The following is a 19,156-nucleotide window of genomic DNA, read 5'->3' on the forward strand; positions in this document are numbered from 1 at the left end:
GACCCAAAGCATACTGCAAAAGCAACCAAAGAGTTTTTAAGGCAAATAAGTGGAATGTTATGCAATGGCCAAATCAATCATCTGACCTGAATCCGATTGAGCATGCATTTCAATTGATGAAGACAAAACTGAAGGGAAAATGCCCCAAGAACAAGCAGAAACCAAGCGTTCCAGGCCTCTGTCTGTACTTGACTGCAAAGGATTTGCAACAACAAATTGTTTCGTTTGTCCCATTACTTTTGGTCCCTTTTAAAAAGTGGGAGGCACATATAGAAAACATTGTACTGTAATTCCTACACTGTTCACCTGATTTGGATGTAAATACCCTCAAATTAAAGCTGAAAGTCTGCAGTTAAAGCACATCTTGTTTGGTTCATTTAAAATTCATTGTGGTATTGTATAGAGGCCAAAATATGAGAATCGTTCCGATGTCCCAATATTTATGGACCTGACTGTATGTCTGTGTCATGTGATTAGCTCACGACACAACTGGGAATGACCTCAATAGCCAGGTTCCCTACAGGTCTATGCTGTTTTCTTTAAAAGCGTTATACAGATTATTCATATAGTTGATATAATCTTCTGACGTTGTATTAATTTTCATTTTTCTATTTGTGTGGCTGTGCTTTTTATCAGTACATGGGTAATCCAAATTATATGTATGTTTTATGTTACGGTATGTTTTTGGGGGGGATGTTTTTTTTTTTATGTTTGGGTTGTGCAATAACAATATAGATTTTAAAGGTCATATCTCCAGTTATACAAGGTGAAAGAGCTCTCCTTTAATTAAACCTTTATTAAGTTCCTGTATCTTATTTCAGAGTTTGGAAAGAAAGAGGAGAAACGGGATTCGGCCATGTTTCAAGACCCTAGAAGCACTAGGAAAGTTCTCCCAGGTCTCCAGCTGTACCAAGCAGCATTTAAGCAGAACCTTCCAGTCATGGCTGAGGCCTTGGCTCATGGGGCAGAAGTCAACTGGGTTAATGTAAAAGAAAACAACTCTACGCCTCTTATACAAGCAGTGCATGGGGTATGAGATACGTATTCATAACTTACATAAATGTATGTACGTATTCTATGTAGTTCAATTAACCTTGATGCTGCTCCTGACTGTTTGCATGCCATGGCTGCTAAACAGCAAAGGATCCCGTAACACGTTTTATAAGAAATAATTTTTTTCAGGATTATCTGCATCTTGATTATTGAAACATGAACTTGATTTTTCATGGGCGTTTCCATTAATTTGTATTAATTAAAAAGGGATCTTAATTATCATCCTGTTTAGGGCTCTCTATTGGCCTGCGAGTTTCTGCTACAAAATGGTGCCAACGTTAATCACCTTGATGTGAAAGGGCGAGGACCGTTACATCATGCAACAGTGCTGGGTCATACAGGGTAAGTGGCAAGAGAGAGACTCTACTTTATACACTAATGGGTTATTTCACAGGGAAGGAGGATCCAATGTTGGAAATGCAAATGCAGTTTGGCAAATGTATTACAGTGCTGCATTTCGCCCCTAGGTTGCCAGCTGTACAGTAAAATGATATGACCCATTACCAGCACTTCCTGCCCACTTAAATGCAGCCCATAATTCATGAGTAGAATAAAGTTTTCTGATATTGGTCTATGACGGTATACAGAGTAAAATGATCATATACTAATTACCTGTAAGCTGTAAAAAAAAAAAAATGGCACCATTCACAATTATAATCCCTGGGGTCCAGTACTTTATTTTCTGTTTTACACTTATATTTATTAAACAACTCTGATGTTGGTGATATAAGATTTGCAGTATTTATTCTGCATATGGTGAATTTGTCTCCATCACATATTACAAGATCTGGGGGGTAACAATTCTTAATGCAGCATTAAATGAGGAAATTGGCATCTTTTGTGGCATTTCCCCAAGCTTTTGGGTTGCAGTACTAGCCTGAATCAGATAGGCTGGAGTACAAGTACACCTGTCACCCCTGATAGTGTGTTTGTTTGAACTTCATCTTGATATCCCCACACAATATATTACTGATTTATTTACGGAAGATTAGGTATTGCTAGATCATGGATGGCTAATAAAGGCCCAACGATATAGTGCACACACATTTAGTGATATCGTTCATTGGCCACATCCAGGAGCATGCTGTCACACAGGGGGTTTAGAACAACCCGCAGGAGCCTTAAAATGTGGTGTCTGATTGCTTGTCCACAGTATTACACTCCAATCAATGAAAGGTGCTGTGAACAATAAATACCCCAAAATGCAAAACCTAATAACATGAGTGACTTATATCCTCTGTACAACGCTGCATAAATCTGTGGCGATTATATAAATGATAAAATTGATAATTGTAAATAATAATAGTGCATCCTGTTTAAATTAATTGCAAACTGTATATCCATGCTGGTTTGCACTTACCATAAATACAGAAATAACAACAGGAATTGGGGAAAATATGATGATTTTTTATTTAGGGTAAGATAAATTTATTACCCATATTTCTTAATGCATTTTACAGTTATGGGTACAGGTAATGGTCACCCAAGGTCACCTCAGTCATGAGTTGTTTAAGTAAATAAATATTCTAAACAGAACATTTTAGCAGCAAATAAATAAACACGGCAGCATACAAATGAAAAAGAATCGGGGAAGAAATTAGAAAAACAACTAACACAGAAATAAGAAAAGAGAAAGTACCACACGCCTTTCTCCCTCAGCGATATGTGCCTCCTCATCCCAAAAGACAAGACTCCGAAAACCTGATCAGAAACAAATATATTATGCCCGCAGTGCCCCAAGCGGGAGACTCCGATTGAACCCTGCCAACCTCCAAGTAAAGAAACAATGTACTTCTTCACAGCCTCCTCATCTAAACAGCATATGACTGGTGTAGTTAATACATGAGGAATGCCAGTAGTTAAAAGAACAAACAGAACTATTTCACAGAATGTATGAACTATAGGGCAGTCCCATAAGAGATGTATTTATTTTTTATTAACAGTTTCTTATATAGTGCAGCATATTCCGTTGCGCTTTGCAAAATGAGACAGTGATACAACAAACAGGGTATTTACAGGCAGTCAAAAGGTAGGAGGGCCCTGCTCGCAAGCTTACAATCTATAGGAGATCCCACTGTGATGAAATTTGAGTGCTAAGCATCTGTTGTTTGTCTTAAAATGTAATACTCTTACGGACTGGGGGTTAAGTAGGAATGATGTAGGATAAACTGAAAGCCGAGATGGGAAATTTTGTCCCTTTATGACCGAATGTAACACTTACAATATACTGGTCCAAATGGCGATAACGTACAACAAACCCCTAATTTAGGAGAAGGGGCGTGAAGCGGTTTAAAAAGAAAAATACAACTTCGTTTTAGGGAGATTTTAAATTTTTTTTGCCCTGACATTCAAATTAACAAAGGTACAGTAAGTGATAATCACACATGAGGTGTGAGATTTGGACCTGATAGGGACAGTTCAGGTGTCAGGTTTCAGCGATGTTCCCACTAGATATTCCCGCTATGTTTGGTTGTGCACATTTCTACCATACAAATTTTATTCTTATTATTATTTTATTTTTAAATCCTTTGGAGAAACTATGTTGAGGGGAAGCTTTGATGGATTTATCCCTGCTACTTAATTAGAGACTTGGTATGTCATTGACACCTCTGACCCTCCAATGGCAGGGTGTCCATGAGTAATGCTGGCCAACATTTATATTTAGTTAGACATATAGATGAGAGGACATTGTAAAATTGCTGGTCTGGAGGTTGGTATTGTCTATAGACAAAGCCAGTATTAATATCACGTACATACTGTTATTTTACATGTTTCATGTTTTACGTGTTCCTCTCACACAATAGATTTGAAGTGCCATCTTTAAATTCTTTAATATCATAGTATGTAATTTGTTTGTATCTTCAGTGTATAGTGCTTTGTTCTTTTAGAATTTTATAAATTATTAGAATAGTCAGTGATATATATATATATATATATATATATGACTTTTTTTTTTATTTGCTCAATTAGATTTATAAAATGATGTATTTGTCTGCTTACCTGCCTTCATATTAATAAATATTATTATTTATTTATTTTCACCAAGGCAAGTGTGTTTATTCCTGAAACGGGGTGCCAACCAACATGCTACTGATGAAGATGGAAAAGACCCTTTGAGTATTGCTATAGAGGCTGCTAATGCGGACATAGTAACACTGTACGTATGAACGCCATTGCATGTTTGTTGAGGAATGTAACCACTTATACACTTTTCACCTTAAGAAATATATCTATATTATAATAATATATGTTATATTCGTAACATGAATTTTAGAGCATATATATATATATATATATATATTTTTTTTTTTAAATCGAATGGATTTTTGTTTTTAAACATTTTTTCATAAAAAGTTAAAATGTAACTGATTAGCGTTTTATTTTTTTAGACCCCAATAATTGTAGATTTTTTATTTAAGAACCTTTTTTTTTCCAAAATACATTTAAATATTTGAGTGAAAAAGAAAATTAGTGAGCGTCTCATACAGAAAGACCCATCACACTAATAAAACTGGGACTGGTGGAGCGCTAAAAAATGAGTTTAGCATAGTACAATAAAAAATTACTATTTATTTACTGATATTGATTAAAATAGGTATATCTAGCAGCAAATGTAAATCACAGTAAACAATTTAAAATGCATAAATAAAATCAATGATTTTGTAAATGTGGACAAGAGAGGTTTTATACATAGTAGATGGATCCCCACTGGTTGATATGTGGTAGCTTCTTGATCAATCGGTCATAGAGTCCCTGGTGTGTATCTGGACTGGCAAGGTGTTTATAAGAGAGTCCATAAACCCGCAGGATAGGTTTCGCAGGAGGGTGAATTGTAATCTTCACTTGGTTGTACGATTGTGCGATCCTTATATCCTGACTGTGAGCAGGTGGTGCTGTCCCAGTTGAAGTAGTGGTAGAACAATTGGTAGCCAGAATCCAGGGAATTAGCAACCACTTGAGATCAGAAATTTAAATACTCCAAATAGAAACCACCCTGTTATCCCCTTGCTGTATTGTTCCCTCTATATTGTATTGCAGCTGAGAAAAATAGATGAAAGGAAGCATTTTCTGCGCCTAGGTGCAGAAACTTAGTCAAGATGAGCCTGGCTCTATCTGTATGTCCATCTGTTTCCATTGTATTGTTAGTACCCCAGTGGCATAACACACCTGTTCCCATTATGACCCATTCCTTGCCCCCCTACATAAACCAATCCCCCCCCCCGGGTCAGAGTTAAAAATTAAACCTCCACTTACATTGCATGTTGTAAAAAGTATATTACTGGTTAATTACCGTTTTTGTACCTTTCACATTGAACCCATTGTGAAAGGTACAAAAACGATAATGCACCAGTTAAATCCTGGTACCTGCCCCCCCCCCCCCTCCCCTGGTACTAGGCAGCGGGTACCGTACCCCGGTTCCCTCCCCCTCCCCTGGTACCTGGCAGCAGGTGCGGGCTAGCTGTGCAGTTTGTAGCGGGGTTGCCCGCACTGGGGATCTGGGCAGCGCGGTCCGTGCTGGGGAGGCAATGGGGTCCCTGCGGTGAATGGGCGGATGCCGGCTAGCACGCTTTTTACCCATTTTGAATTATCAGCTTTCTTGAACCGGTAATTTTAAAACTGGCACTTTCACACTGCAGCTCTAACCGTTTTGAAAGGCAAAAAAATTGGCAATATACCGTTTTAGAGCTGCAGTGTGAAAGGGGTATAAGAAGCTAACACTTTACTTTTTAGCAGTTTTACCAAAAATGCATACAAACTGATTTTTAAAAATTACTTTCTATATTTGTAAGTTATCTAGTAAGAACATTACATAGAATAATAATTCACATAGATACATATTGTACATTCATTGTTGGGATAACTGAGTTGATACAAAATTCACAGGCAACAGCATTTGTCTACAGTACATTTTAGGACATTAGTATAGGATAACAAATGATTTACTGTGCACCCTTTTATTCAGACTTTTTAAATTGATTTCTTCACATCTTCTCCAATCTCTATAGATTGCGCTTGGCACGTATGAATGAAGAGATGCGGGAATCTGAAGGATTTTACGGACAGCCAGGTCAATATTCCACTAACAGCCATACTGAAATGCAATATAGAAAGTGCATGCAAGAATTTATTAGCTTACAGCTTGGCCATTCTGAGTCTTTAGGGAGGAAGGTGAACAGCAACTCATCCAATTAGTGTGTCACATATTATTTATATGTTCACATAACTGGAATTATTTTGATCTTTTTTTTTTTTTTTAAATAAGGGGATTTACATATTATGAGGTGATATATTTTTTTACTGTAGTAATCACTTCAATGATGCAAATCATTTTACAGTATTTTATATGAATAACCAGTTACCCATAAGGATTGTGTATGAATATATGAGACCGATGAATGAGTAATTTATATTTTAAAAGTGATAAATGGATAAAATGAGTATTTAGCATTGAATGTAAAGGTCCATACACACTGGGCAATTTTGTCCAGCGTGTATGGACAGCGATGACTGCTGTCATCGCTGGGGTGAAAGCTGCTCACGGCATACACCAGCAGATGCTGGTGTATGCAGTGGCGGCCGACAACGATGATGTGGGAGCGCACAGCAGTGCTCACCGTTCATGCCCTGTTACACACTGGGCAAACTGATGGGAGCGCACAGCAGTGCTCACCGTTCCTGCCCTGTACACACAGATGGGAAAACTGAGTGGCTCTGAAAGACGCCCAGTGTGTATGGGGCTTAAATCATGCCAGTGTGCGCAATTATGTGTCTGCACATTTAAATTCATAGTCTGTGTTTTGAGCTACATGCAACCTTAAAGCTTACCTATAGATGCTATAGGGGCAGATACGTGGGAATTATCATCATTAACTCAATATCTGAACCAACTTGTGTAGGTGCAAAATATGTACCTTGTGCAAAATTATGTTCAAAGCTGTGTGTAACCTACATTATACCCAACATAAAGGGTGTTGTGAACTGTACTGCTAATCATAGTATTTCCTAGTTAGCCTTTCCAAGTGCAAAGGGCCAGTACTGGTATGTAAGAGAATTTCTGTGCAATGTATATTTACTGACCATCTTTGTCCTTAGGGGACACAAATTTAATGCAATTATAAAACTGTGCACTAGTTGAAAGTGTTTGTTTTGTGTACTTCTCAGCTACTTGAAGATCATTGTATATATTTATAGACTACCATAAAAAAACGAATTCGCAATAGATGTTGGAAAATGTATTGATGTTCTGTGAAAATTACCTTTTTTTTAGCAAATAAGAAGTATTAATGAAGTTCTGCTTTCTGGCAGGGCCAGTCACAGGACATTATGGGGGTATGCAATGTGCCGCCGCTATTTCCGACGTGGGAAATAGCGGTGGCTCCCTATTCAATGCTGTCATTAATGAAAGCATTGATGCAGGATCACGGCAGAACGGCCTGACTTCAGAAGCTGTCCGGCCCGTTCTGCCGATAACGCCCGTGGATTGTCGTGATCTGGGCCACAGATCGACAATTCACGGCCGTTTTCGCGGCCACGCCCCCTTTGCGCCCATCGGCAGGCGGGACATTGAATCCCGTCTGTTGTTTTGCGGTCAATCTGACCGCAAACGGGCCAGGATCATGGCTGTCGGCGGGTATCGACAGCCATGATCCCAGATTGCATAGCCCCTTAATTTGGTTATACATGTGCACTAGAAATATAACTTGTTTATTAAAGATATAGCCTTCACTAGTGTGGTTTATAGAGGGTTTTAGCATTGATAAGTGAAACAATTTATTTCCACATAGATTTAGGTTTTGGAAAATTATTGTAACCGCCAAAACTGTGGAGTCTTCTAATACAAATCCTTCAATCCATAACGGTATTGAGCAGAATAATATTATTCAAGGTCCACATGGCTGTAGGTCGACAGGGTGATTAGGTTGAAACAAGCATTAGGTCGGCATTGGCAAGGCCGACATGCATCTTTCAAATTTTTGTTCTGAATGTCGACACTGATGACATGGACACCATATTGGTGCACCGTGTCACCCTATTACATTTTACAATTACCGGCAATGGCAGAAAGTCTAATCAGCCAGAGTTGAAGGAGGTGCAGGTCTTTCACCTCAAACCCAGTGTTTGAGGTGGAAGACCTGCAGCGTAGTATGGAGACTCAGTAGATTTCATGACTTTGTGTCCAGGGATGCTTCTTCTGAATAGAAGGTATTGCATTCAGCTTCTCTTAGCTTTTTTCACAATCCACGTGATCAAGTAGTGTCCCCCAGGAAGAAGAAGGAGAAAAAAAAGATACTTAATGTTCCATCTATGAATTTTGCTAGATTACACTGCGATCCCTCCCATATTTGGTTATTCGTGAGAATGGTATGACTTCTGTCTTTTTATCTTTCTTTAACCTACACTTGTTCAAATTGAGGGAGAGGTTGGAGGGGAGGAACTTTTGTATTTGAAACGTTAACCTGTTAAGTGCTAGTGCCTCAACCCTCACTATACATCATGGTCAAGAACTGTCTACATAAGGACATACTTTTCCCTTCAAATAAATTGTGGGCATACTGGCCTACTCCAAGAATATCTGGGAGACTTTTGGGTATGGATCATTGGATAGACAGCAACTAGGTCGATGAGCATTATGTCGACATGGGGTTATGTCGACAGGGTCATTAGGTCTACATGGGGAAGGTCTACAGTCAAAAGGCCGACATGGGGTTTTTCACTTTTTTTTTGTCCCGAATGTCGACATGGACACCTTCAGTCATGCATGTCGACCTTGTGGTGTCGACCTAATGCTTGTCGACCTAGTTGTTGTAGACCTGGTGACTGTATGCGGATAATCTGAGTAGTTCCCACAGGCCTCCCTGGAGAGCAGTTTACCCTCTTGCATCCATCCCTAGTGAATAGGTGGTTTGCGGGATGATCTATATATCATCATGGCCTTCCCCATCTCTGTGGAACCGCGATCCACAGTATTACATTTATGATTTGGCATGCCTTGAGGAAGGGGATTCGATCCCCAAATTTTCACATCAACAATGCACCTGCACTTTTTACTTTTAAGCAAGCCTTATGAGTAACGCCTACCTCTTTGCTGCTGTAAATAGGGATTGTTACCCCTGAAGGAGGGCACCAAAGCCAGCTACCCCAGATGGGGAGACTGGAGTGTATCATTTAAGGCAACTCCTTTTAATGTGATGCGTTGTTCCTTTAATGTCATGACTTGTTTTTGTTCTCAAGAGCTGAAAACATGAAAACAATACATGAATATTTGCCATCGAAAACATGTTTGCAGTGGAAATGTAACTTGATGGGGGGCGTCCTAATACAATCACCTTTGTTCAAAATATACCTTCTTTTATGCATATGATTTGAACTTCCAACTCCAAGAAAAAAAAATTCCATGTGATATTTTAATGCAAGACATATGAATCAAAAATTCCAGGAATTATGCAGTGCTTGAGGGTTTTGGGGATCTGGGAAAATCATGCTGGTTAAAGCCTTTCTTGTTTGAAATGTGATAGTTGTTGTTTTTTTTTTTTTTTTTTCTTAAAAATGTTGAAAGCAGACATTTAGAAGTACATTTCTTTTATTTGAAGATTTGATATTTATGCTTTAACAGTATCCAAACCAGACTTTCAGCCACCTGAGACCTTTCTGTAACAATTTAACCATTTGTTGACATTCAATCTGCTGAACAGATGCAAAATATATATATATATTTTTAGTCCTTTACAATGTGTCATAGCCTACCTATATAGATATTTACTTGTATTCAAATTGTGTTTTCTATATTTAATAATTGCAAAGTTTGACAAAAAAAACTTTGTTCGCATGTGAGGCAATTTAATATTGATGTCCCTAACAAAGTAACGTCTTAGAAACCTTTAACGAAGTTTGGAAGAATTACATTTTTATTATTTATAGTTGAATAAAACTTTTTCACCTTTCCTTTCATTTTGTAAAATTTAAAAAAGCTATTATTGCAGACCCCTTCTTCCAATGGCTGTTCATATTCTTACTCCCTTCTCATTTAGCTGTCCCCTATATTATGCTCTAGAATATAGCACATAACTGTAAAAAATAAATTTGAGCCATAAAAGGTATGTTCTACAATTTAGACTGTACACTGGGTGCATTTTGAACGTCATGAGAATTCAACTACACCTGAATTGTGACTACACTACAATAGTCAGGTCAGTTATAGGGTACATGCAATTTAGTTCAAACCTATCTGCCTTTACATACATTTTTGCCTAATGATATGGACTATATGGGAGCACACATGGCATCGCAAGGCAAAATAAACACTGTGTCATTCAAACTAGATCTATAGATTGTAAGCTTGCGAGCAGGGCCCTCCTACCTTTTGACTGTCTGTAAATACCCAGTTTGTTGTATCGCTGTCTCCTTTTGTAAAGCGCAATGGAATATGCTGCTCTATAGAAGAAACTGTTAATAAATAAATAATAAATAAATGTAATGCGATTTGAAATATAAAGTTTGCACACAATAATAGCACTGTGTGTGTGGGCACCTTTACTCTTCTCATGGAGATATAGCGATATACCATAGTAACAGATATCAAGTTGTACTTGCACACCTATCCCATTTGCTGCATCTGGCATGACATGCCTGGCTTAACTCCCACGCTGTGAACTTTTTCCTCCATTGTGCCATGTTTTACCTCACTTTGCATGTTTTTTGCTTATAGTGTAGAGGGCACTTAGAATTAATGTTAAGTCACAAAGTCTGTAGCAAACTAAATTGAGCTGTTTGGCTTGATTTGTGGATGGGTGTATGCGGACACATCTGTATTGATAAATAATGCATGTTTAGCATATGGCTGCACCTTGTTCCCCTTCTAGTCCCATTATTGTCTGATCATTTATAGTACTGGCCTATGATATGCTGGTTTGCACGTAGCAGGAGGGTTTGGTTGTAAAGAAAAAAGAAAGGGGAGCAGAGCTGCAAAGGTTGGGACACATAGGACTTGAGATTGAGGTAACCCTTCATATGCCAGGCCCAATGTAGTAGTAGGATGTTCCATGTAAAACACATGTTCTAATTAAATTGAATATTAGAACACACTGGGGGAAATTTACTAAGATGTGTATTCTACTTCACATGTGATGTTGCTATGGGCAACTAATCAGATCCTGTCTACTATCTTCTAGAGCAGGGGTGTCAAACTCAAATTCATCGGGGGCCGCATCAGCAGTTTGGTCACCCTCAAAGGGCCGGTTGTATCTGTAGGACTATGTGTCCACTCTTTATTATCATAAATTTATTGTCACTGCATTCAATTATTACTGTTTTTTGTAATAATGTAAGTAATAACTAGCAGGGAGATTGGCTGGGGGCCTGGGACAGGGCACAGTGATGTGACGTCAGATCGCCCAGCAGGTGACCTGGGCCTCTGGGTTCGCAGGACTCTCGCTAGAGTTCTGGACTGGTGGTGACAGTGGAACTGATAATGATAATGACCCTGGACACAGGCAGCCGCACTGCAGATTTGTGGGCTCAGGCTGCGGCTGTGTGCTGCTGGCCTGGCTCTCTGCCTGCCCGGCCACGGACTCTGGACTGGACAGACTGGTCTGGACAACAAGAGACAACACAACTGTGCCCACCCCACTGCCGAACTTACAGTAAATATACTGAACCAACTGATGCCACTGCTGCGCAGTGCGGCACCACAGGCAGGAGGCAGCTCACCGCCGGGCCGGCGTCCAAGTCCGACAGGCAGCCGCAGCAGCATGCACGTCACAGTGTCACTGGCACTGCTGTCAGGCGGGCGTGTGTCACACATGGCAGCGCCGTAGCCGCTGCCCGCAGGAGGAGCCAAGGAGGAGTCGGGCACGTCACACAGTGACACTAACAAGTCTGTGTCCACTGTCCTGCCTCCCTCCTCCTCCCAGCGAGCGTCGCGGCGGAGTGACTGTGTCACCCGGCTTCCTCACGTTGTTAGGTATGTCTGTCAGTCTCGAGTCGTCATGTGAGTGTCACTGAATGTGATGTGACACTCACACTGTGATGGCTTCCCGCAGTAATGTAATCGGCGCCAGGCGGGGGTGGGTGGCGGCGGCTGCGCGGGCCACATGACGAGATCTGGCGGGCCGGATTTGGCCCGCGGGCCTTGTGTTTGACACCTGTGTTCTATAGGGTACTAAATAAATAAGAAGTAGATTCTGATTGGTTGACCATATCAACATCATATGAAGTAGAATACACATCCATACCTCCCAACTTTGATGGTCCCTGAAAATGAGGGGGTGTGACTATCCGGAAAGGGGGCATGGCCTATACTCGCATCTTCCCACAAGGCCACACCCCGAGGGATGCGGAAAAGTCCCCAAAAACCACAATGTTCCCTTGTTAATCGGGACTGTTGGGAGGTGTGCACATCTTAGCTAATTTCCCCCACTGATTCTAATGGTATCCCCCAAACATCACTGTATAGACATCACTTATGTATTCTTTAAAAATAATGCAGAGTAACAATTACTTAGATTCTAGATAAGATTTCTCTGTTGCATCCTACAAAATTATAGAATCTGACTGGTTGCTATGAGTAAAGGGGCATACACACGTAGAGATCTGTGCTAAGCAATTTTGCTGGTGTCAAGATCTCCCATGGAGAGCACATACACACGCAGAGATTTGTGCTAAGCAATTTTGCTTAAGCAAAAAAAAGCCGGGTAGTGGTTCAGAATGAGAGATTGCGATCAGTATCTCTCATTCTGTACAAACAGAGAGATTTGCTAAGCAATCTAACTAGATTTTGACTGCATGCACTGACTTAGTTAGCAAGAGATATTTAATCTCTCGGAGCATACACACGGAGAGATCTGTGCTTACTTTCCAAGCAATCTAGTCAGATTGCTTAGAAAATAGCACAAATTTGCTCCGTGTGTACACCCCTTAACACCTCCACTTATCTGTTAGAAGCTTTAGTAAATATACTCTTAAATATTTTTAAACCCGTTCTGGACATGTTTGATACAATTAGGATGGGTGGTTAATGAGAGAGGTTTATATGAGACCCGAGTTTTCCTGTACCCTCGCCTCGAGCCTGTGGGCCTGTTTATTATTTTTCCTATGGTGCAAGTACATCTTTGTGTATTTTATATATTGGATACTCTGCTCTTTTCTTTTTTCCTTTCATCTGTCTGGATACATGGAGGCTCCTAGCAGGTATAGATCTTTGTATGTTAGTTACAATTCATCTAATGCATGCAAAAGGTCTATATGGTTTATTTATCATCTTGTCCAGCGTAAACTTTAACACATTGTATGGTGCATATTTTGCATAATATCCCACTAGGACATTAGTAGTTATTGTACCATGTCTTTATCCTGTATAATGTGAAACTTTCCCAGCAATACGCTATATTTCAATTAAGGATTTTTCATATTTCATGTAACTGATTACAGTTTTTTTTCCCTCGTAGGTGATGAAACGTATCAAGATATATTCAGAGATTTTTCTCATATGGCATCGAACAATCCTGAAAAACTGAATCGCTTTCAGCAGCCCGATTCACAGAAGTCTTGAATTTTGTGCAGTATCTGCGTGCTTCATGTAACAAACCTTCCTTGCCCACCCAACAACTAACTAATAACTATTATTCCCAATTAAATAACTCTGTATATCGAGACAAAAAATAACATTGTCTGCTGTTCTATGTTACTCTAATGCAATAATTTATTTACAACACATGGAGATTTTTTTTTTTTAACTCCCCCTGTTTTGATGAGCAGTATAACGCAAATATAATTTTCTGTTGACTCCCTTTCCAATCCCAATCACCACTACCTAGTGTTATTCGGCACAACTATTGGTTTGTATTGCACTTCGTAATGGCAAAAAGCTATTGAAGCAGTATTTTGCGGCTTTCAATCAGAATCCTTCAATTTTATCATAAACTCGGTTATCAAATTGAGTTCCTTTTAAGTGAGTTTAATATTTTATTGTTTTTATACTTCAGTAATAAGGGGCATACTTAGTTTGTGGATATTACTTATCTGCTGTAACCCATGACAACCAGATTCTGGGTTCCAGCATTTGGCTGTACACCTGTGTAACAAACTATTTTATGCAGACTGAGAACCCCCAGTATCTGTATTTTATGTGCTAGAGAGGCATCTGAGGGGCATATCCAGGCAGCCGCAGATTTTACCCCATGGCTAATTGTCGGCTCAGACCTATTCAGTTAGGTCCAGTAGTCCCGCACAAAGCACTTGGGTAAGCGCGTGTTACTGTCACGTTAACCGCGTGGGCAAAAGGCAGAATAATTTAAGGGCTCCAACGCAGTAAACCCTGCATCAAATTGGACAATGTCCCATAACTTCAGTAGTAACCACATTACTGAATGTGACCTGTCTTAATTTAACCCTTTGAGCGCCAACGTTGCTGTGAGAGGTCCTCAAAATATCCACTAAAAATTCCAGAGTCGGTCACAGCGACTGTTCTTTTTTTTTTTTTTGGTGCAATATTTAACTAAACTCCAATGGTCTTGGCTGTATTTGTATTTAATTATACTAAAATAACCATTTTTAGCAGATATTTTGAGGATCCTCCACAGCAACGTTGGTACTTAAAGAGTTAAGACCGTATTTTGTAGCTGAATAGTCATTTCTTTTACTTGTTAAAAATGACAGTGTTTTTAACCATTTATCGCCTGTGCATTTATAGAAAGTGAGATCGCACCATATGAATTGCGATCTATTTCTACCTATTTTGCTTTTAAGCAATGGTTTATATACATTATAAAGATTGTTTTAAATAATGAAACGACACCTGATCTTAGCATGCGTTCTAATGTTGCTGTATTATGACTATTAGAAATGAAATATGTATAAGTATTTAAAGATTGCATTAGTCTTCTTGTATTGGTGAAAGCCATATCTCATATCCTTTTTATATATAAAAAAAATGATTTGTGTTTGCAAAAGAAGTGTACATAGAATGCAGTACTATAAAATATTTTATAAATACATTGATTGTACATGGACTGTTCTCTAAAGAAATGTTGTTGATCTTCTATGATGGCACATAACGGTGGCAGCAGTGTCATGGAATTCTAAAATGTCTGCCTGTGTATAACACAGGATTGTGTGTTTTCATTCTTATATGAAGTCTTAATGGAGAAAGCCTAGACCAGGGGTAGCCAACTCCAGTCCTCAAGAGCTACCAACAGTTTACATTTTCCAGATAACCCAGCTGCTGCACAGGTGCACTCATTACTGACTGGCACATTTTAAAAGATCCATGGGTGGAGCTAATTGCTTCACGTGTGATTCTGTGAGGAGATCTGGAAAACATTAACTGTTGGTAGCTCTCGAGGACTGGAGTTGGATACCCCAGGCCTAGACTGTCCACACTTCCACCATTGGCAATATCGCAAACAGCCAGGTAAAGCTAGAGACAAAGCATACTGGAAAATAATAAACCTTTTACTTAGGGTCAGCTTTTATTTTATAAGGATGATTGTGTTGGTAAAATGTGACCACAGTAATACTTGTTTATGCATAAGACCAAAGCTGAATACCAGCGAAAAGTTTTCTATTTGTTAAAACTTGTGGATATTGTGAATGGTGCTTTCAGCATTTATGCATTTTATAGTAACGAGGATATAAAACATGGTTGTTCTCTTACTGCTAGATCTACAGTCGTACCTCAGTTTTGTTTGCATATGCTGTTCTCATGACTTTCTATTGAAAGTGCCCTATTTGCAGACATGCTTGCACCAATTTGCATTCTGTTTTCTGCATCAGCAGTTCCCTACAAGAACAAGGAGCTCCTTGCCCTTCTCGCCTTAGGACACTTGCATTACAGTTTGACAGGTGTACTAGCCCAGTCAAACTGCCCACCTGTCACTGCCCCTTGGAAGCTAGTTCATTCTGTCTACAGGCAAGGCCTTGTTGGAGAGGCATATCCAGATCCTCCCTGGTTATCCAGTTCCTTGTTTCCCTCCTGCGATAAAAATGTGTATGCTATCACTGTACAGAGATGAGTGTCTTGATAAATTGTCCCCAGCCAGCATCTTTAAATGGAAGATGTAATATATGAGGCCAATTTTGCAAACATTGTTTTTGGTAATTGGCTCCACAGTGCTATTGGCTAGTTGTGATGCATGCAAGAAGAAGTTAGGAATGTGTTTAAAGATAATTTGCTGGCTACAGCTATAGGTTATGGAGAAAGAAGCCTCACCGAGTGAGACCTGACTACTGTGGAAGTGAGGCTTTTGTAGAAATGTAACGGGCCTACTGACATTTATTATAGAACAGTATTCTGTATTTTAAAGTTTTCAATATTAAAATGTTTTTTCTTTGAAGTTACTATAATATAGTTTTATATTATACCCCCTCATGCTGACAAAAGAGACATGCATATTATATTTTACAGCAACTTTTTATGGATATCCCTCCACCAGTTTTATATTAAATGATGGCGGACATGAAGCATACAATGTTCCTCTCTCCATTAGAAGCATGAGATGTATAGCAATGATGTCCGTTAAACTGATGATATGCATTTCAAAATATCTGTAACACATTCCTATATTTGTTGTAAGCTTGACAATAGCATGTGCCATGACACCTTACTTTTCATGATAGAATGTTCTTGTCCCACATCTCCCATTTCACTCATTTTTGACTGTCTAGTTGATTTTTTTTTTAAAGAAGTGATTGAAATCAGATTGTACATTCCATCTTATACCAATGAAATGTGAATAATGTTTCCCAGTGGTAAGATGCTCATGTTCTGCAACTGAATAAAGGACCTTCTGTAAGATAAGAAACTGCCACAACTTTGGCAAAGCGTCTGCTTACTATATTATATAAGACGTGCTTGCACACCACTCAGTGTCCTATTTTCCATTGTGTTCTTCCCAGCATCGCTCTATTCTATTAAAAAAGTGCAATATTTTTCACATGAATGAAACAAGTGCTTTTGGTTTGGTAGATACGGTTATTTGGATTTGCAATATTCCTTCCAGTAAATATACTATGATGAATGTCAAACATATCTACTTTTATTGTAATCATTTTTGTAAGTTAAACTTGAATGTAGTTTTATTTTTCCTTACTCGAAGATAAAATAAACTGTCAGCACAGATGTATATTATGTAACAATTGTAAATACTTGATCAAATAATTTGTACACTGCAAAATGGAAAAATGCCATTTCAATAAAAAAAAAAGATATCAAACATTGTTACTTTGTTTGCTAGGACTTAATAATTGATGCATATACAGACTTATTTTGTACTGATGCTGTTTTAGTGTTCATTCTAGCACCTGCTAACTTGGAAAACCCATGCAGTTCCTCTTCCCTGCCTGGGGTGTCGCTGTCTGCTGTACTGCTTCTAGCACAATGTGGTCTGTATATCAGCACTGATATGCAAACCAGACCTGTGCTAGAAACACCACAGCAGACAGTGACACCCCAGGCAGGGAAGAGCAACTGCATTGTTTTTTAAAGATAGCGGGTGCTAGAATGAACACTACTGTTTTATGATGCCTATATACCACTGTCTTTTGCACTACAAGTAGTATCCAGTATCCAAACTTCAAAAGTGATAAAATGGAGAATGATAAACAACCAACCAATCAGCTCTTGCCTGACATTTTTTGTACTCCGTTTGTGGTGTGGCAGGTATGAGCTGATTGGCTGGCTGTTTATCACTCTCCATTTTATCACTTTTGAAGCTTAGTGCATCTGGCCCTATATCTTTAAACTGAGCAGCCCCAACAAAAGCGCAGTAATGTTTTAGGAATTATTCCTAATATTGCTACAGTACTATTTTAACTGGCAACACCAGCTAACTTCCCGAAATCCCCCAGATGGCTGCAGCTTGTAAGCTATCATACCTCCCAACATGACCCTCTCCAGGAGGAACACTTTGCTCTGTTTCTGGACTTCTCTCTTAATGTATGATTGCAGTCACCTGTTTTGAACAGGTAAATGGGTAAGAAAGGTATTTCCACAAAGGTGGTAGCAATCATACATTACGAGGGAAGTCCAGAAACAGAGCATCGTGTCCCTCCTGGAGAGGGTAATGTTGGGAGTTAAGAGCTATTAGAGTTACACTGCATGTATAAACTGAGAAGAGGGTTCTACTGACCCCCTTCCCAAACACAACAATGGTCCCAAGACTGATTTTGGAGATACAATAAGAAGGGATTAGCATAACTACTAAAAACACCTATAAACTTTTTCAACTATATAAGAGATGATTTGCACGGTAAAACATTCCACGCTAGAGTGTTTTCTTTAAACCTATATGTGTAGTGCAAAGTCTGTGGGCAGTAGAAGAGCGTGTATAGAGGTCAAAGTTAGGCATAAGTCTCCTTGATGCTTTAATGGATACATCATAGCTTCAGAATTATCAGATGATAGCGCCTGATAATTCCTAAGATTTATCACACATGTGTTTCATTTAAGTCTAATTCTTTAACTACCAGGTATTTCCAGGCTAATGGTGTAACTTAAATTGTTTTTTTTTTTTTTTTTTAACAAGGCATCCACTCTCCGTAATAATCCATGTCAAAACATGTAGAGTCATCTCCCTGAAGGGCCTAGCACCTTCACCCTTTTATTTTTTATTTTACTTAGGGGGCTTTTCCACCAGGTGGAAAATCATTTTTTGGGGTGAATTTGACTCACCCTATTCAATCCCTTTACTGATTTGTTTGCATCGATGAAAAAACATGATGCAAATTCACATGTTTCTGGCAAATTTACATCTGTTTTCACGTGTTTTGGGGATAAAAAAATTTCTGTTGAAAACTGATAGGCAAATTTTTGCTGTGTTTTTCACCTATTAAAAAACTCCCCCTTAGTGGGGGCAATAACAGTAAACGGACATATAGGTCTATTCATGAAGCAGTGAAAAGTCTGGAGAAGTCGCCATTGTTACATCTTTGAAGTAACAATTATCAAGTGCATTTGATACAATTATACATACCAGATGATTGCTTGTCACCAGTGGCTCACTTCTCCACTCTTTTCACTGATTCATGACTTGTATCTAGGTGTGAGTCAAAGGCATACACAAGTCTGTGGAAAAAAATTCAAATAACAAATGGCTTTATACAACCGGCA

The 19,156-nt window shown here is 39.0% G+C and overlaps 1 protein-coding gene across 5 annotated transcripts in view; it reads left to right on the plus strand.

Annotated features, from left to right (window-relative positions):
* Window positions 1–17,261, plus strand: part of ACAP2 (ArfGAP with coiled-coil, ankyrin repeat and PH domains 2) — a 95,019-nt gene extending 77,758 nt beyond the window's left edge. For all 5 annotated transcript variants that reach the window (XM_083177561.1, XM_083177565.1, XM_083177562.1 and 2 more), the window contains 5 exons: window positions 822–1,030; window positions 1,286–1,395; window positions 4,100–4,210; window positions 6,060–6,121; window positions 13,497–17,261. In XM_083177561.1, coding sequence (XP_083033687.1) covers window positions 822–1,030; window positions 1,286–1,395; window positions 4,100–4,210; window positions 6,060–6,121; window positions 13,497–13,600 — 596 coding nt within the window. In that variant the 3' untranslated portion in view covers window positions 13,601–17,261. The remainder of the gene's footprint in view (window positions 1–821; window positions 1,031–1,285; window positions 1,396–4,099; window positions 4,211–6,059; window positions 6,122–13,496) is intronic.
* The last annotated feature ends 1,895 nt before the right edge of the window (window positions 17,262–19,156 follow it).

The sequence above is a fragment of the Crinia signifera genome, chromosome 3 (assembly GCF_055691185.1).
Source record: "Crinia signifera chromosome 3, ASM5569118v1, whole genome shotgun sequence".
Lineage (NCBI taxonomy): Eukaryota > Metazoa > Chordata > Amphibia > Anura > Myobatrachidae > Crinia > Crinia signifera.